General features: G+C 47.2%; 1 protein-coding gene across 2 annotated transcripts in view; it reads left to right on the top strand.

Moving 5' to 3' along the window:
• LOC108927032 (protein kinase C beta type-like) overlaps window positions 1–14,985 on the top strand; it is a 116,193-nt gene extending 101,208 nt beyond the window's left edge. Inside the window, exons 16-17 of one of the 2 annotated variants that reach the window (XM_018740068.2) lie at window positions 1,106–1,246; window positions 14,640–14,985. In XM_018740068.2, coding sequence (XP_018595584.1) covers window positions 1,106–1,246; window positions 14,640–14,792 — 294 coding nt within the window. In that variant the 3' untranslated portion in view covers window positions 14,793–14,985. Of the gene's footprint in view, window positions 1–1,105; window positions 1,247–7,314; window positions 7,791–14,639 lie in introns of those variants that run through there. The other variant, XM_018740060.2, reaches the window with a different exon arrangement.
• The last annotated feature ends 1,945 nt before the right edge of the window (window positions 14,986–16,930 follow it).

Genomic DNA, 16,930 nt, shown 5'->3' with positions numbered 1-16,930 from the left:
ATATCTTTTTATGCAAGAAACAGTCTTGAGGTGTCAACAGCTCAATATTATTGAGATAACAGGCTGTCGTCTTCCATCACTGCTCCCCAGCCTCCATTGACTAGTGGCCAGTGTCTGAGGCCACTGGTGATCCATTTCTTCTCGCATTTCTCTTCGCTGGGCCTTCACTCTTCCTTGTTAGTGCTATCACACTCCCCATTAATTGGGGCCCCTTTAATGGTGGTTGGTGTTCCTCCGGCAGCTGCTCATGGCAAATGGACCCCTTTTTGGCCAGGCAAGGCGCAGAGCCACACAAGTGAGGATTGACTTGGCTTCTCACCCCCTTGTGCATTGTCTGCGCCTTGCATCTTTCCTTATGTCCTGGCATGAAATGTATGAAATGTCAGAGGTAACCAGACTGTAATATATGCTCCTCCTCTGTAACTCTGTGAAAAATGCAGCCAGGCTGATGTTACAGGTGTAATGACATATGGTGGGTGTCACTCCCCCCCACCCCCCCCCTTCACATTGATATTGATGGTGGGCAATTTTAACCTCATATTCTGCCCCAGGCTCATTTATTTCCTCCGAATCCAAGCACCGCTCGTCACGTCTTTCCACTCACAGCTCCTTCCGCCCGTCAGGGCTGGCGAAGTTTGAAAAGAGTTAATACAGTAAATGTCTGAGAAAAGTCTGTCTCTTTAGTAAACGTAAAAACAAAATGAGCTTTCAACTGGTTGTTGATGTCCTTGGTTCATGTTCCTCAGGGTGCCTACAGGAAGGCTACAGATCGATAAGCTTTCCCTTATACTACGCCGCAATTCAACTGGATCTAATCGCTTGAATAAAATCTTATAATAAAAAAACTGTTCCTTTGAGGTAAACCTGTTATCCGCCACTGTGAAAGAAGTTATAAAATCCAGTCCTTTTATTAAATTTAACTTCTTATTATTTTACACTTCAGTGGGAAATTGAATAGCCGGTGTTGTATTGACTGTGTGACTGAGGTGCATCGGTAAGCAGGAATTTATGGGCGAGAATTATTACAAACCAAAGGGATCTGTGATGGAAGCTGATGGGAGGTCCAGGATGATGCAGGCTCACCTCTGCCCCCTCTCCCTTCCAGTTGATGACCAAGCATCCTGCCAAGCGGCTGGGCTGTGGCCCAGAGGGTGAGCGTGACATCAAGGAGCATGCCTTCTTCCGCTACATGGACTGGGAGAAGCTGCAGAATAAGGCAGTCCAACCACCTTTCAAGCCCAAAGCAGTAAGTGCTCCCAAAAGCCCCTCCCTTTACCTTAGCCCCACCCCCAACCCCATTCGTTTTTTTTTTATATGCTGCGGGTGTGGTGTGGACTTAGGTAAGTGCCTTGATGCTGTGGAACCGTTGTTCTCCACTGAGCAAATTTCTCTCAGTAAACAGCCAAGAGCATCAGTCCATACAAGCAACATGGCTTGTGTATTTACATGTAGCTTGAGCAGGATCTTCCGTCTTTCAGCAGAGCTGGGCTCTTGGGCTCTGGTTCTGGAGGTTCAGCTGAGCTTAAGACCCACCCTGAATGAATCAGGCATCTGGATTTAGCACCCTTTCTCAGCTTTGTAGAAGGGGCTCAGAGTCCTTCTGGTTTGCATGTCACATGGACCAGAATTGTATAGCCTTGCAGTACAGAATACAAGTTTTGAAGATGAGTTGGGTAAAATGTGTTCCAAAATAGACTCCAGATTCAGGAGAACAGAGTCATTATGTGGCACTGCTTTGTATTTTTTTTTTTTTTTTAACTTTGAAATTCAGTCTGTGCCGCACCAGCTTTGATGCATGTTAAAATTACAGTAGCAGGTTTGGAATTCAGGTTCCACAAATGTATAAAATCAAGAAGTCAGGTTTAGTCTAAAAATAATTTAAAAAAAAAGAAAAATCTTTTCTAATTTTGACTCGGAAGGAAGCATGGTGTAAAGGCTGTATTTTTCTGCATGTTGTTTTTATAGTTCTTCAAAAAAAATTAGTATTTCAGCAGTCTATGTTAACTTGTTGACGGTTAAGTACTAATTGCAAAGTTAGATGGCAAGTAGAATTTTTAGTCTGTTCTTTCTTTGTTATAATATGGTGTATATTAATTTATTAGAAATTCATTCTACGTTTCTCAGTTTTTTTTCTCTTCTACAATCTGGATCCGCTCTTCTGTCGCATACCACTACCTGGGTCTCGGAGCTGTGAATTTCAAGAAGAGGCTTAAAATTCATAGCATTTCCCCCTTTTTTGTGACAGCACTGCTTTTATCATCATCATTATCATGTGTTTGCACTTTTGTCACCCTGAAAAAGAACCATACAAACGCCCACGCCCAGTACAGTCCCGCCTAATGGAGATTTATTTAGAGGTGCGTTAGTCGTGATGAGAGAGGTTCACCGATGTGACGTCTTTCATCAAAGTAAGGACAACCACATGAGTCTGGAGTTAGTGCTCGTGTCGGTCGTGGCCGCAGACGCTGCGGTGACGAGCGCCGGCATCCCGTGGCCTGAGAGTGGGGTTACGGTCAAGTTGCGGGGACGTGAAGCGACATTTGCACACTGTCCTCTTGCGTCAGTGTTCTCATTAACACAGTCATCTCCCTGTTGGTGCCAACCCCCCGCCGCCGTGGACACCCAGTGAGAATGGCAGCAGGCCTGGAGCAGTCGGGGGCAGGGGGTGCGATGGTGTTTAAACAATCGCCGCCGTGGAGGGCAGCGTGGTAGCGTCCTGCAGCGGTCTGCAGCGGGTCAGCGGCCCAGTCCTTGGTGTTTGAAAGGGTAGGACATACTGTATGTGTATCTAGATGACTGCCCTTGCTGTGTCTGTCCTTCAAACAAAATAGGTGGTCATAACTCCTAATTGGCACTCATTTCGACAAAGGAGGAATGATGTGCTCTACATACAGTGGAATGGAGTCATTATCTCCTGTCCAGACTGAGGCCCCATTAGCATTTTTTATTTAGCACTGAAGTCTAATGTGGCCCATGGCTGAAGGGGGGACCTTGCGTCCGTGTGCCGATTTAGTCGCTCTCTCTGGTTTCCAGGCACGGGTACAAAATGAGCTGAGCTGGAGGTTCCGGCATAACCTTCAAGGCATAACCTTCAAGACCAGTGACATGTGCCTGTCTGTATTTTTTTTTTTTTTTTTTTTTGTGTTCCACAAAGTGCCAGCTTTATTCGAATCCATTTTTTTTATGCATAAAGAATTTTCCCGTTCGTGTTTAACTGCTAAAATGTATCTGCTTTGCGAGACCCTCAGAATTTTGAATGAAATCCATCCGTTTTTCCCAGGCGGCTCCTTGAGAGCCCGGTGTGGTGCTTCACCACCAGGCGAATAAACAGTGGGGGATGACGACAGCCGATAACCCGAGACCCAGTCTGATCAAGTGGATAATGCCATTATATTGGAGGGATGGAGGGCCTATCAGTAAAGCCATCAGAGTTGAGAGCTAAGATTAGCTGAACCACTTAAAACTAATGGAAGCTGCAGTTTTCTGTGTGGTCTTTATTATTCCATCTGCTGCTTTGCTGAGATAAGGTAGATGGGGGGGGGGGGGGAAAAACGAGATCAACCTTGATTACCCCCCCCCCCCCCTCACGTGAAACAGGGATAAAGACAGACAGAGGTTATAGCTGTAAGCCGTCCTGAATGTGGCATGCTGGGAATCGGGCTGCAGCGGGCAGTTTCTGGCGGTACGCTTCCCTAGACCGGTCGAGCTGTTCCTAAGGGGGATCCGGGGGTTTCCCTTATTACATACCAGCTCCACCTCGCAACAGCAGGGCGTGCAGAGCTCTTCAGCCTCTCACATGTCTGCATCAGCATTGCCTTCACCCTGTAGCTCCTCATCATCCATTCAGTCTTTTATGTATACATTACATGTATGTATTTAGCAGACGCTTTTCTCCAAATCAGGGGGCGCGGTGGTGCAGCGGGTTTGGCCGGGGCCTGCTCTCCGGTGGGTCTGGGGTTTGAGTCCTGCTTGGGGTGCCTTGCAATGGACTGGCGTCCCATCCTGGGTGTGCGCCCTCCCCCTCCAGCCTTTCGCCCTGTGTTGCCGGGTTAGGCTCCGGCTTGCTGCGACCCCCGCTTGGGACAAGCGGTTTCAATCTGTGTGTGTGTGTTTCTCCAAAGCGACCTACAGCTCCAAGTAAACAGAAGTTCGTCAGAAGTTCACCTGACAGCAGACATAGAGCTTTAGATGCATACGCTCGATCGCAAGGCTGTCAGTTCGTCTGATACCGGCGTTTCTGCACGCAAACTTTACATCGCTGTCCGCCTAAAGTCTTGATTGGAAATGCAGAGGTCTTTACGACAGATAATATAGTGCATGGTTATGGAGCTGTCAGATCAGGAGACAAGTGGGTCTGAGCAAGATCCATTTCTTGACCCTTCTTGAATGCTGAAAGGGAGCGATTGGACGTAATCGCCAATCGCAGCAAAGGAATTTCAGCCTCCTCTTCTGCTTATGCACTATTTGTGTTTTTGAAACCACGGAGGTTCTAGTTTTGGCTCTGTTGCGGTGGAATGAAACCCCCCCCACTCAGAACTGCGGAAACTCTATTTTCAAGAAGGGTCTGAAAACTCACCTTCGCCGGACCCATTTCGCCCAAGATCTCTCCAGCTTATGTACAGTGTAAATGTTCGTGCACCGTAACTTCATGAGCATCACCAGATAAAGCCTTTATTCAGCCGCTACTCCGGCATTGTTTTTGCTTGCTTGTGTATCTCATAATATTAAAAAAGAAAATTGGTAGAAGGGTATCAGGATTTGTCTATCCTGTGTCTTATGCACCTACTCGAACGATGAACCTCGGTGCAGCAAGTGGTAGGTAACAAACCAGGTTTACTTGAGTCAACTGTCTGCAGCCGTGTCTCCTCCTCTCAACGTAATGCATAAATTGTACTTTTGCTGAGATGTACGTCGCTTCGGACAAAAGCGTCTGCTAAATGAATAAATGTAAATGTAATGTAATGTCTCTGCTGTACAGATTCAGAGAAAAGCGCGGCGGTACGCGTGTGGCCTTGTCCTGCAGACAAACGCACTTGCGTGGATATGCTGGGGAAGAGGAAGAGTGCGGAAGATCTGGTCTTGTTCGGAGGATGGGGAGCAGGCAGCAGAGCCAGATGAGATGGCACAAGAGATAGACGTAGTGAAGGTTACAAAGGGGCTTGAGAAGTGAACCTGTTGGAATCGAAGCCCCCAGGGGTTAGGAGAAGGAGAATAGGAATGCGTCGTACGGGTAAACGCAGCGGTTTAGCGGTCGCAAATGTGGACGGGAGGCTGTCGCATGTGTCACGCTAACGGCCCATTTCCCGGTTACCGCGGCAGCCCCGGTGACGCTAATCGCTCTTGACAGGTGTATCTGTGAGGACACCGAAAAGCTTTTGCCTCGATTTCAGGCTTTGATGGAATGCGGGGCGCGGCGCTTACAGCTAACCGGCCCTCGCCACCCAATAGGTTGCCGCTAATGCAAGACAATGCGTAGATCATTACCGGCATGGTGCGGCAAATGGAGCCGCAGCTGTTTGTGCATAGAATTCAATAGTCCCGCGTCTGCTCGCGCGCAGGGATCCGCGCTTCGGCGGCGGTCATTACTTTCGAATCAAATGTTCGGTCCGCCGCGGCCGCGCGGTCTGGGAAGATATCGCGAGCCGCGCGCGCGGGTTAAATGGAGATCGGGATCGTTAGCTCGCTTGCCGTTTGCGTCCCCGCTTGTCTTGCGCTAAATGGCGCGGCGTTTAACCTTTTCATCAGTTTCATTCCGCCAAACCCCGCGCGCTCATTATGCACCTTATGCCTGCATTTCCTTTTCCTGAAATGTTGTTTGCGCGCTGAGCACCAGCTACGCGCGAAAAGGCGAGCAAGGAAATCACAGTCATTAGCGAACGGAAACGCTCGTCATTAATGCGGAAGGAGAGCGCGAGCCCGAATCGGCCCACATCTCATACTAAAAGGACCCGACGCGGCTCCTTTCTTGTCATACGGGGAGCTGCTGCTGCTGAAATTTGGATGTGTTAAGCAGAAAAGTGAAGAGGGTTTGCATTTCAAAAACCAGAGGCACAGAGAAAGTCAGGTTAATGGCAGTGTAAGATAAACACACTGTGCCTGGGGTCACACAGCCATAAAGGGTTTTGTAGGCTTAAGCTTTTATTGGATGTCCAGGAGCCAAGTAAGAATTCAAAGGGTTTGGTTCTTTCCCTCTTCCTCGAGGGAGGGTTATAACCAAAATAATGGATCAACGCTACGTTATGCGTACAGATGGTGAAGACGGGAGTTTTCGGAGCGAGTTGCGGCGAGAGGACGTAGCGCTAATGAGACGGAATGTCGAAAGGCACGTATCGCCATCTGCGAATGATGAGGCTTCGGGAGTTCCGGAGCTGCCGGACAGCGAGATGCGGAGAGCGAGAGCCCGGAGTATCTTCGTGATGTTCCGCTCTTATGATGCTCTACCATAATTTTGACGAACCTTGCGATTCTCGCAGAGTTCAGGTCCTGAACGTCTGCATAGTTCGGAGAAGGACTTGTGTGAGTGGGGCGATGTATGTATACCCTCTGTTCTTTGTGATATGGAACTGAAATTTCACATCTACACCTCTGAGCAAGGTCAGCTTTCACACGCAGGGGGGAAAAAGCATCATAAACCAAATCCATGCACAGCATGTGTGATGAGAGGCAGGGGTGAGGTAATGAGAGGGCGTTTGCTGTGTCGTCGCCTGTGTCCTCGGTGTTGACCCTTCCGTCGAACACCTTTCGTAGCACTCTGCTGCCGTTCTTTAACGCTGCTCATTGTTCCTCTGTTCGAGAACCGAGTCACGGCCGATAACATTTCCCATCACTTTCATTTCCTTTATCGGTGCTTGGCCCTGAATTACACAGCAGTATGCAGAAATATGAGTTTGTCCCTAAATGTTCAAGGCTTAGGATTCTGTTTGCTCTTCTGAATTTGCCGTTTAACCGACTCGCGGATGCAACATCTTCAGTGGAGCTTCAAATATTATGGGATAATACACGGACTGTGTCAGAATGAACTGACGACCCTCAACGGCTCCTGCTTTTTTTTTTTTTTTTTTTAACACTCACATCTTGGTGATTTGCACAGTTGTTCTTGAAATGGCAACAAGTCCACAGTCCTGAGTATCCAGGGTGAGCAATTTATGAGGAAAGCTTGATGGCTGTGCTATTGTGAAAGATGCCTCGATGTCCCGCAGCCATCGTATGTTTAAAACTCTTCTGACAAGGTTTTTCTGCATTGTTTCCTCCTGTTTGGTTGTTTTCTACCCCACCCACCACATGCCTCTCTTTGTTTTTCTCTCCTTCCCACAGTGTGGCCGGGATGCTGAGAACTTTGACCGCTTTTTCACCCGTCATCCTCCAGTGTTAACCCCACCAGACCAGGAAGTCATCATGAACATTGATCAGTCTGAGTTTGAGGGCTTTTCTTATATCAATCCCCATTATACTGATACTCCAGTCAAGAGTTAAGGACAATGATGGAAAAAGCCAATTGCTTGAGTTCCTGATGCTATATATCTGTTTATATATATGTACTGTATTATGCTGTATATGTATATAAACAAAAAAAATAAGCAAACCCACGTAAGAACTTTTGGGATTGACTCTGTGTAAATTCCCATAAATGATTTCCCTTTCACTGGGACCAATTTTGTACTTTCTATCACATTCTGATGCTTATTGAATGTTAAAATCAGAAATATCAGCCAGAAAATATCTCTGCAGTGATTCCAGAAACTTTCGCCCTCACTATAATGGTCATGGAGTTTTTTTTTTTTTTTTTTTTTTTTTATTAGAACACCTTCATGACCACTTTCATCCCAGCACCCAGTATAACCTTCACCCTGTCAATTCCCCATTACAGCCTGGGCAATGGCTATTGCATAAACATTCTCTTTTAGCAGATCCTCATTTGCTGTGCACAGTTGTAGATATTGGTACTAAACCATGCAAAAAGCCACTGATTTCAGGCTGAATGGATGACTGCTGATTCTTTTCAGTAGCTATATTGACCTTGAGCCTACATCAAAGGTCAATTTATTCCATTTTTTTTTTTTCCATTTAATTTTGGTTTTCTGGTAACCAAGTTCTGTTCCAGTCCACATTCCAAAGGATAGGGGAGAAGGACAATATCACTTGATTTATGTGGATAAGCTTTTATCAATGCAATCGTTAACTAACATGAGCTATATACTCACATACTTATTCGTAGGTTAAATAGTCTTTGCAACAATAAAACTGTTAATAGTTTTTCCAAGCATGAGATATATGTTTACAGGATATATCAATCCAACAGTTATTGTTTGTTCCAACATTTGTGCTTCTGTCACTGTGACTCTGTTCATTGGAACTCCAGTATACCTGCCTGTTGATAGATTGGTTCCAGTCAGTCCTTTGTACTGAAGAGATTCATATATCACTCTCAGAAATGGAGATCAGCGATCTGCAAGCCTCACGAGAGCTGCGAGGTTCCCCCTATGCGTGGTCTTAGTCTTTTATTGCCATGCACATCATGCAACAGGCATTGTCCCCCGCTAGCGAAGGCAGCGGGACTCTTCTTTTGCCGAGGGACCCGTGTAAGTGCCGGCTTGCACCGCTGAGGAAGCGAATGGCGAGCAGCGCAAAATCAGGGGACGTCACAGTGCGCTTTTCCAGCAATCAAGGCTTCGCCCAGCAGTCTACATTTGCCGCGACCTCCTTAAGATGAAAAAGACTCGGAAACGGTCATGTTTTTGGGACGGGAGACGGACCGTAAGATTTTCACTAACGACAAACGTCTCAGCTCTTGCTGCACTGATAAATGGCTTTTGGTAATGGAGAGGATGTAGATGCTCCCGGCATTGTATGAAAATGCTGCCTTTGACAGAGCACCACTGCTGTTGCGGTCAGGTATAAAGATGAGGGACAAAAGCACATCCCATCATTGGCATTTATTATTACTATTATTATTATTATTATTATTACATGTCAGCTTAATTATATTCAGTTAAATTTTCAACTCAACTTTAACAGCTGTTTACAGTAATCAAATTATGGCACATCTGACTGTTGTGATAGGTAGAAGCGAGCGGTTTGGAACAGCATCCCTTCCGAAGAGATTTTAGAAAATGCAAACAGGTTATATTCAGATGAGGCAGAACGAAAAGACACGTTGCTAAGGTTATGCTTTGATGTGCTCGAAAGCCTGTCTTGTCTGCAACAACCAGCTTCCAAGTGCACGAGATGGAGAGTCGTGGTAAAAGGTCACGTCCAATTTGAAATGCCGGCCGTGCTTGGAAACAAATAAATAAATTTAAAAAAAAAAAAAAAAAAAAAGGCAGCCCTCCGCCGTGGGGTAATTCGGTTAGTATGTGCAGTGTGGTCTGTCTCCTTTCTCGAAATGCCATTTAGTTTGTCTGTAACGGAGGCTAATCTGTGTTTGCCAGCGCGGAGCGGACTTTTGTGTGCCACCCGGGCTCTGGCTGCGTGGATGCGGCAGTGCGCACGCGGGAGGGGAGAGCACTTCACTCGTACTGCAGCTGTACTAACCACAGGCCGCAGAAGTAGCTCCTGAAATAACTGGAAAGAGCCAGGCGTCCGTAGATGCTGGTGGAAGTGGCGAAACGGAGCTCAATTCAGCGTGCATCTGCCATGATGTTTAAATATGTATTCGATCCAGTCGCTCATGGAAACGCTACCCCTAATTCGCACCTACCCGCGCTGTTGAATATCCCAGAAGGTGTGCTAACTAAAATAAAAGTATTCATTCTATTAGTCATTTCAAATACTAAATGGGCCTGGTAAGTTTCTCAGTACTAGATGTTAACATGATTTATTACCATAGTTTAACAAATATGAAATGTATGAAATTTCTGCCAAAATACGTGAGTAGTTAGTTTTAGGACTTTATTATTTTTGTAAGTGTCTCAAATAACGGGAATATATATATATGCATTGAAATGTGTATTTAAAAAGTGTCAAATTGTATGCGGCAAATGTACTAAACGATGTGGTCAGGATCCTATGTCTGTGAGCCTTACAGTATTGTAAAAAGTTAACAGAAAATTTTGTGTCTTTTCTAAACTGAGGATGCAATCTGGGTTTTGCATTAAAAGCAAATTAATAATTTTGCATGTGCATTCATTGCTGAAAGCTGTGGTGTTATATTTTACCTAAGGGGGTTGAGGGTAATGTTTCTGCTTCTTCCCTATTCACTCAACCTCCGTTAATGTGCCAAAGTACATTTCCTAAACAATAAAAAAAAAAAAAAAAAAAAAAAAAAAATGCAGAAATATACATACTGCAAGTCAAGTCAAGCAGTGGTTCAAGAAAACCCATAAAGCTGAAATAAGAAACTGTTCTGTGGTCACCGAGATAGTCGGGTACAACTTTTAGCCAGAGTGCCAAAGGCAAAATAAATGTGTGAAGGTCCCAGATTTCTGTAGTTTTATATATTTATTTTTATTTATAACCTTATTCTGAAGTATAAATCCTCTCCTGAGACTCAAACTTTTAGCTACAAGTTTATATCAATTTCCATTTCGCTGCACAAGTTTTTGTTCTAAATTTTTGATCCTGGAATATCTTTCGGGCAGCACAGTGGCACAGCGGGTAACACGGCTGCCTCACTCGATTGTTTGGGCGTAGGTTCATGTTCAGCTCAGGTTGTGTGGCGTTTGCATGTTCTCCCGATGTCTGTGTGGGTTTCCTGCAGGTGCTTTGGTCTCCTCTCACAGTCCAAAGTCATGCAGTTGAGGTGAATTGGCGGTGCTAAATTGTCCGTAGTGCGAGTGGACGAGCGAGTGTGTGGCTACCCTGCAATCGACTGTGCTGTTCAGGGTGTACACCCTTTATCTTTGAACCCAGTGCTTCTGGGATTCTCCAGACCACTATGACCAAGACAAGTGGTTATCAAAAGTGAGTGAAATATACAGTATATCAATAAATCATTTGATGCCCTTGAAACATACAAAGTAACGGTGCCCAAAATCCCCCCAGTCTTCATGGACGCTGCTAGCGTTGCTCGAACCCTGCTTTGTAGAACCAGGAGGCAGTCATATAAAGGGTTAAAGGAGAACTTGTTTGCTGTGCGGAAGAAACTGCACCTCTCTGTTCGTGAACTTGCACTGGGGGGTAGTGAAGAAATGGAGCTGCGGTGCCAAGTAGGAGGGGCACTGAAGGGACAGCGTGGTCGCCCTGCATCCATCTGCTTCACCCACAGCACCACTGTGCTCTCGGTAACATCACGCTTGCCGGCATTCTCGAAACGGGATAAAATTTGAGAGAGTGAGCTTGGTGAGACGCCAACGCCCAGGCATGCAAGAGTTCCAAAACACCCATGGTAGGAACCCATCACCACCACCATCATCCATCAATCTATTAGGATTATGGGAAATGTTCTAAAACGGTTCTGGTGAATCCACACCAAGCCCTTGTCTTGTTCATGATCCTTACGCACTGAGCATGGTTGGGTATGCCTTGTAGGTCAGTCCTACAAGAGGGAGCAAATGTGTTCATAGAGAAGCCTCCAAGACCCCTTGCCCTACACCTACAGCACTGATGTACTGTACACACCACAAGTAATGGGCTCCTTTTGCTCACGCCACCACAACTACATGGAGAAGCACACCAGGCTTTGAACACATCCTGGGTTCCTGTATGTTCACATGTTGTCTCCTTCCGGGTTGACATCCAGAAGAAAAGCGTATACGTGACGACTGGCCCCTTTGAGCCTCTTTCTCATTCCTACACAACACAACGAAGTGAACTGCTGTAGTACGATCATGATTGCGATTGTTGTTGCAATTAGAGCTGTGATTAGAGAATTAATATTGCTATTGCCAGTATAAAAGCCATTATTCTTAGTCATATTGTTGTGCTCACCGAGCCCTCTGCCCTATAAATAATTTTTTTTCAAGTTTGTTGTTCCCCCTTATCTGTAGTATATGTTCTGTGCTGTGGAGCCTTGGTTGCGCACATGATTGCTAATTAATTCTGAATGTCACAGGCTCAAATTAAAATCAGCCGCTTGGAGTGCGTGCGGCTTATCTGCCGAAAACAGGTCACTGTTTGATACTGCCATTCTGCGCCGCAGCCCTGCACACTGCCGCTGACATCAGCTCAGCTCTAATCCGCTCCTTCCTGAAAAACCCTTCGCCTTAATAGAGGCAGAAATTAAAGAATCAAGGTTGGAATTAAACTCTAGTTAGATTAGCGCCAGCGATTCAGCAGAAAGTGTGTCTTTAAGCGCCTTAGTACCCCCCCAGCCCCAGCCCCAGCACGTTCATAATGCCAGGCTCTCAGGCCTATCTGTGCTCCACATCTAATAAACAGCCACAGGCGGAGGGTCCCTGCTGCTGCTGCCGCCGCTGCCTCTGCGCTCGCGCTGAACCCCTGAACATGTCAGGTGCGCCGCTCACCTTGCCCTCCAGCTCGCGTTATTTCGGTAACGCGCGCGCTTCGTCCGCAGCCATTTTTAGCCTGTTGTTCAGCGCAGCCCCGTGACTCAGACGTTGACTCAAATGCCCCCCCCCGATTACACAATCCAGGGGATGGCTGCAGGGGCCGCAAACAATTGGACGGCGATGGCGCCCTCAAAGTAATCCTTTCCTAGAGGATGAGAACGGCGTCGACACGGCGGTGACCGCCGTAACCTTCGAGGCGGGAGGGGAAAACGGGAGCCCTGTTCCCGTCCCCAGTCCTGTGTGCACCTCTTCATCCTGCTGGACAGCAGGGTGTGTTTTCCCATCCTCACACGGTCCCTCCCACACACACACACACACTGAACCATCAAGTAGGAAGCCAAGCTCCCCGTGCTTAATTTTTCCGTGCTTTTCCGGGCCGGAGCGGAGCGCCAGGCGATCGACGAAGGATCGCACGCGTGCGCGAGGAATCTTGCGGGTGTCGATGCTGCGAAGAGCACGCGGTCGATATGGCTTTCGGACGAGGCTCCTCTCCAGGTACTACGCATCATCGTGACTTGAAGCTAAAAGCTCAAGTGCACGGTGACCTTTCGACTCATCGCTTCGCCGAAAGGCAAATAGTCGCTTCATAATAATGAAAGTTAGCAAGTTGCGTAGGTTATTGGAGTTTCCCGTGGAGCGGTTGTGTCAGCGCTCCAGCTTTTTTTCCCTCCCGGTCCCTTTCCACTCCAACTGGCAGTGGATAAAAGCGCACGATCCAGCTCCGGTGGATTGTTTTTCTCCGCTTGAAAAACATCTCCTCAAGTCGCTCTTCCCGTTAGTCCCCGTAATCGTCTCCGGATCATATTGATCAGCGATGTCTCTTCCGCATGAGTCATCCACTCCAGCCAAAATATGAATTAAACTCCCATATTCCACAACGAAATTAGCAACCGCTTCCATATATCAAGACTTAAAGAATTCTTCGTTGCTGCAAATACCAACAAATACACAGAAACCGGAGAGGAATTCTGAGGTTTCTATGTATATGAGTTCCAAAAGAATATATGTGTATTTATATTTCTGTAAATATATGAAGGTGAATCCAACAAACGTTGACCTAGACTTTACTCGATATTCTTCTTAGATATTAACAAATGATGTTTATTTCTTTAATGAAAATCTGAAAGTCAGATTGTTGCAAGTGCGCAATGCTGGTCGTGATGTGATAAGAATGAAGAGCTTTGCAGGGGACTATAATAGTCGCTGACCTTTCATCGAATTAAATCGAGTTTGCTGTAATACATCGGGTTGCTAAGGGTGATGTCGCATCAAGCAGCTGTGTTTAGGCCTCGGGTGACCAGGCGCTCGAGTGGAGACGTGGCCCGGGAAAGGGGGCCGCGAGCAGCCCCTCGCTGGGGCTCAGCCCGCCTGCAGGGGAGATGGAGCAGAAGGTAGGAAACGCGCTTTTCTTCCAGCTTCGCCGCGACACCTTCTCCGTCTCTGAAAGCGCTCGGCGCTGCGCACCTCTGTCGTCCTCACGTTCTTGTCTCCATCCGTGAACCTCGATGCCTTTCTCCGACTCTCCTTCGTGAGCCGCATTGTACCTCGTACCTGTGCTGTGGACGACTTCGTGCTTTTGTGCGTGAGATGTCAGGCCATCGTCTTTAGTCTCGTGTGAGTGGCACCTTGTCTCTCTTCCCTCGTGACCGCAGCCTTTGTTCATGCTCTCGGTTCTGAAGTCAGTAGTGAGTCCTGTGCTGTCCTATTCTTGTGTGATATTGCATGTTTGTGCGCAGTGTTAGAACTACAGACGCTACTGCTTAAAAATATTGAAAATTCCAAATAAATGTTTTTATACATGTTATAGTCACAGTAACTGTAGACGCACACTACCTATTTATCCCCCAGGCCGCCTCGCGTCTGGGGCACCCTGTGCGTAAGCGGCACAGTGAAGGAGGGGTGTCCTCCGCACGGGAACATGCCTGCAGTCCCAGTCCATCGTCCGTTCCCTTGCGGTCGCACGTCATATAGGACAGGAGGGCCGTGGGACGTCACGCCCAAAGAGCCGTGCGTTCGCTCGTCGATGCACCGTTAGACACGCTCTGCCCGAACGCGGGACGTGCTGCAAGTCGGAGGGTGTGTTCGGTTACGCTAGCGGTGGCAGAGCGCCTAACGGTACACGAGCACAGACATTCCCTGGAATTTTCCACTCGGTGATCATAATTTTTCTGCTTTGTTTTTCTCACCAAGCAGAAAAGCAAGAAGGACACGTGCAATTTCGACAAGGAGTTCACCAAGATGCCCATCGAGCTGACTCCCACGGACAAGCTTTTCATCATGAACCTGGACCAGAACGAGTTTCAGGGTTTCTCCTACACCAACCCTGAGTTTGTAATCCAGGTGTAGGCCGGACCGGAAACGTACAGCATGCTCTTCGGCGGAACGCCTCGACTACCCGTGTACGTGCGCATGTAACCTCAGGTGGCTATGACATCATCGAGCAACTTCTTGGGCAGCTCAGGAACTTTCCGCGAGGGTCCTCGGGGTTCCAGCTACGGCAGGGTGTCCCTTGCCGCGAAAGTAAGCTGGGAGATGTACCCCCCCCCCCCCCCCATGAAAGCTCGACGTCCACGCCTGCCATGTTCCGTTGGCCGCTTGTTTCCGCTCAACCCTCATCAAAGTCTCGCTGGCCAGATGTGAATGTGCAGCATCTTAGGAAACCTCCGTGAGGTATATTTGCACAGGAGACAAGTGACTTCATAGCCTCCTCGCATACCACTGTTTAAATCTGTTGTGTCTTTTTTTTCTTCCGTTTCTGCGAGACCCATGCGGCGATGCTTCTTTTGCTCAGTCCACCTCCGCTGAGGCCACGTGTGCTCCAGTCCACGCCACACATGTGAGAAATACACACACACACACACACACACATACACAGAAAGTGACCCCCAAACTGCCTTATTTAATGCAACAGCAGTCATCAATTATCAGACTCTTCGGAGTTTGGTTATTTTGTCACACAGATGGTTTCTCAATCAGCTGTGTTCTCAGCTAATGTTTAATTCATGAGCTCCTGCCCACCGGACCAGAATGCAGCGGGCAAGAGCGACTGACTGCGGCGCTACAGCGGTATCAATTCCGATGCATAATTTTCCCTCAATTTTTCGATCAAGCGATAACCAAAGCCTTAGTGTCACTCGTCCTCCATCGTCTTCCTATGCGGTACTTTTTCTTCGCATAGATAGGTCCAAACTGTACGGCTCCAATCCGATGGCTGTTTCCATTTAGGAGAGAGAACATGCCGATGACACATAGGAGCACAGGCGTTGCTCGAGTAGCGTCGCTCGGTTAGCCCACTGCTTTAGTGGGATTATGACACAAAGGCAAACACTCCGAAAAAATTACCGTTGGCTGTGCATCAGCTTTAGCGTTGTGACTAATGTTTGAATGAAACCTTTCGGTATGCTTGGGAAGAGGACCGCAGTCCCTCTTAGATATAATCACTCAATAGTCTTTTTCGCCTCTTTTACTTTTTCTGATTCACCAATGCAAAAAGAGAAAAAAAAAAAAAAAAAAAAAGTCGACTTTTAGTGAAGTGCTACAGATATTCTATGCATGCCTGTTTGGTTTTCGGTCAGATATTTAATGTTAGTACTGTACATCGGTCGTTACTGCTGAAAACGGTGGAATTAATGGCTGTAGGTATTTGTTGAAAAATGTCTCTAAGTCTTCCGGTTAGAATAATTGTTAACGTTAGTTGTATAAAACTGCGCGCGGACGTGCCGTGTGGTTCTGAAGGGTGAAAACCGAACAGGGATCGTTTCCGCCATCCGCTTCCGTCTATTTGCGCTGCCCTGTCGTTCACCGTTCCGTCCGCGCCCTCGTCCGTTTGGAGCAGGCCAGAGGAAACCGCCTGTCTTTTTCATCTCTTTTATGTGTTTCGCCCCTTTTCGCCATCTTAGTCTCGGTCAGTTACCCATTTCTCGTGTCTTCCCCCTCCGACACACGATACCCGTGCCGCTTGGACGGGGGCGAACGCAGGTGCACCCCTCCTGCTGAAAGTGCTGCAAGGGTAAGAGACCACCGCCATCCCATCCACAGGAACTTTGCCCTGCTATTCCTCTGCTTTTTTTCCAGCAAAGTACAAAATGAAGATAGACCCTCCCTAAAGTCCTCGCACACTAAAGTCGCCCTAAACCCCTTACGCCCTGCGCAGAGTCATTGGCAACTAATGGTAGTGTCCTTCGCGGCTCATCCGGTGTTTACACACCAACGCAACCCGAGTCGTCAGGATGGAATTAATGGCGGGTTTACATAAGCCTTCTCAGACTCTTCTGCAGGATCCCTAAACCGCACAATGGCATTGTTTCACGGCGCTATACTACAGACGCTGTTACTTCGGCCTTTTTTCTCCATTGATCACAACAAAGCAGCAGAAATCAATCTTTTTTTTTTAACAAGAGAAATCGTTGTAAAGTGATCAAACACACTATTTATTCAGATCTCTGACGGACAAACATGACGAAAAGAGGGAAATCTGATGGAAC

The sequence above is a fragment of the Scleropages formosus genome, chromosome 20, assembly GCF_900964775.1.
Source record: "Scleropages formosus chromosome 20, fSclFor1.1, whole genome shotgun sequence".
Taxonomy (NCBI): Eukaryota; Metazoa; Chordata; class Actinopteri; order Osteoglossiformes; family Osteoglossidae; genus Scleropages; species Scleropages formosus.
The sequence above is the reverse complement of the archived record's forward strand: the minus strand, read 5'-3'. Positions and strand labels throughout refer to the sequence as shown.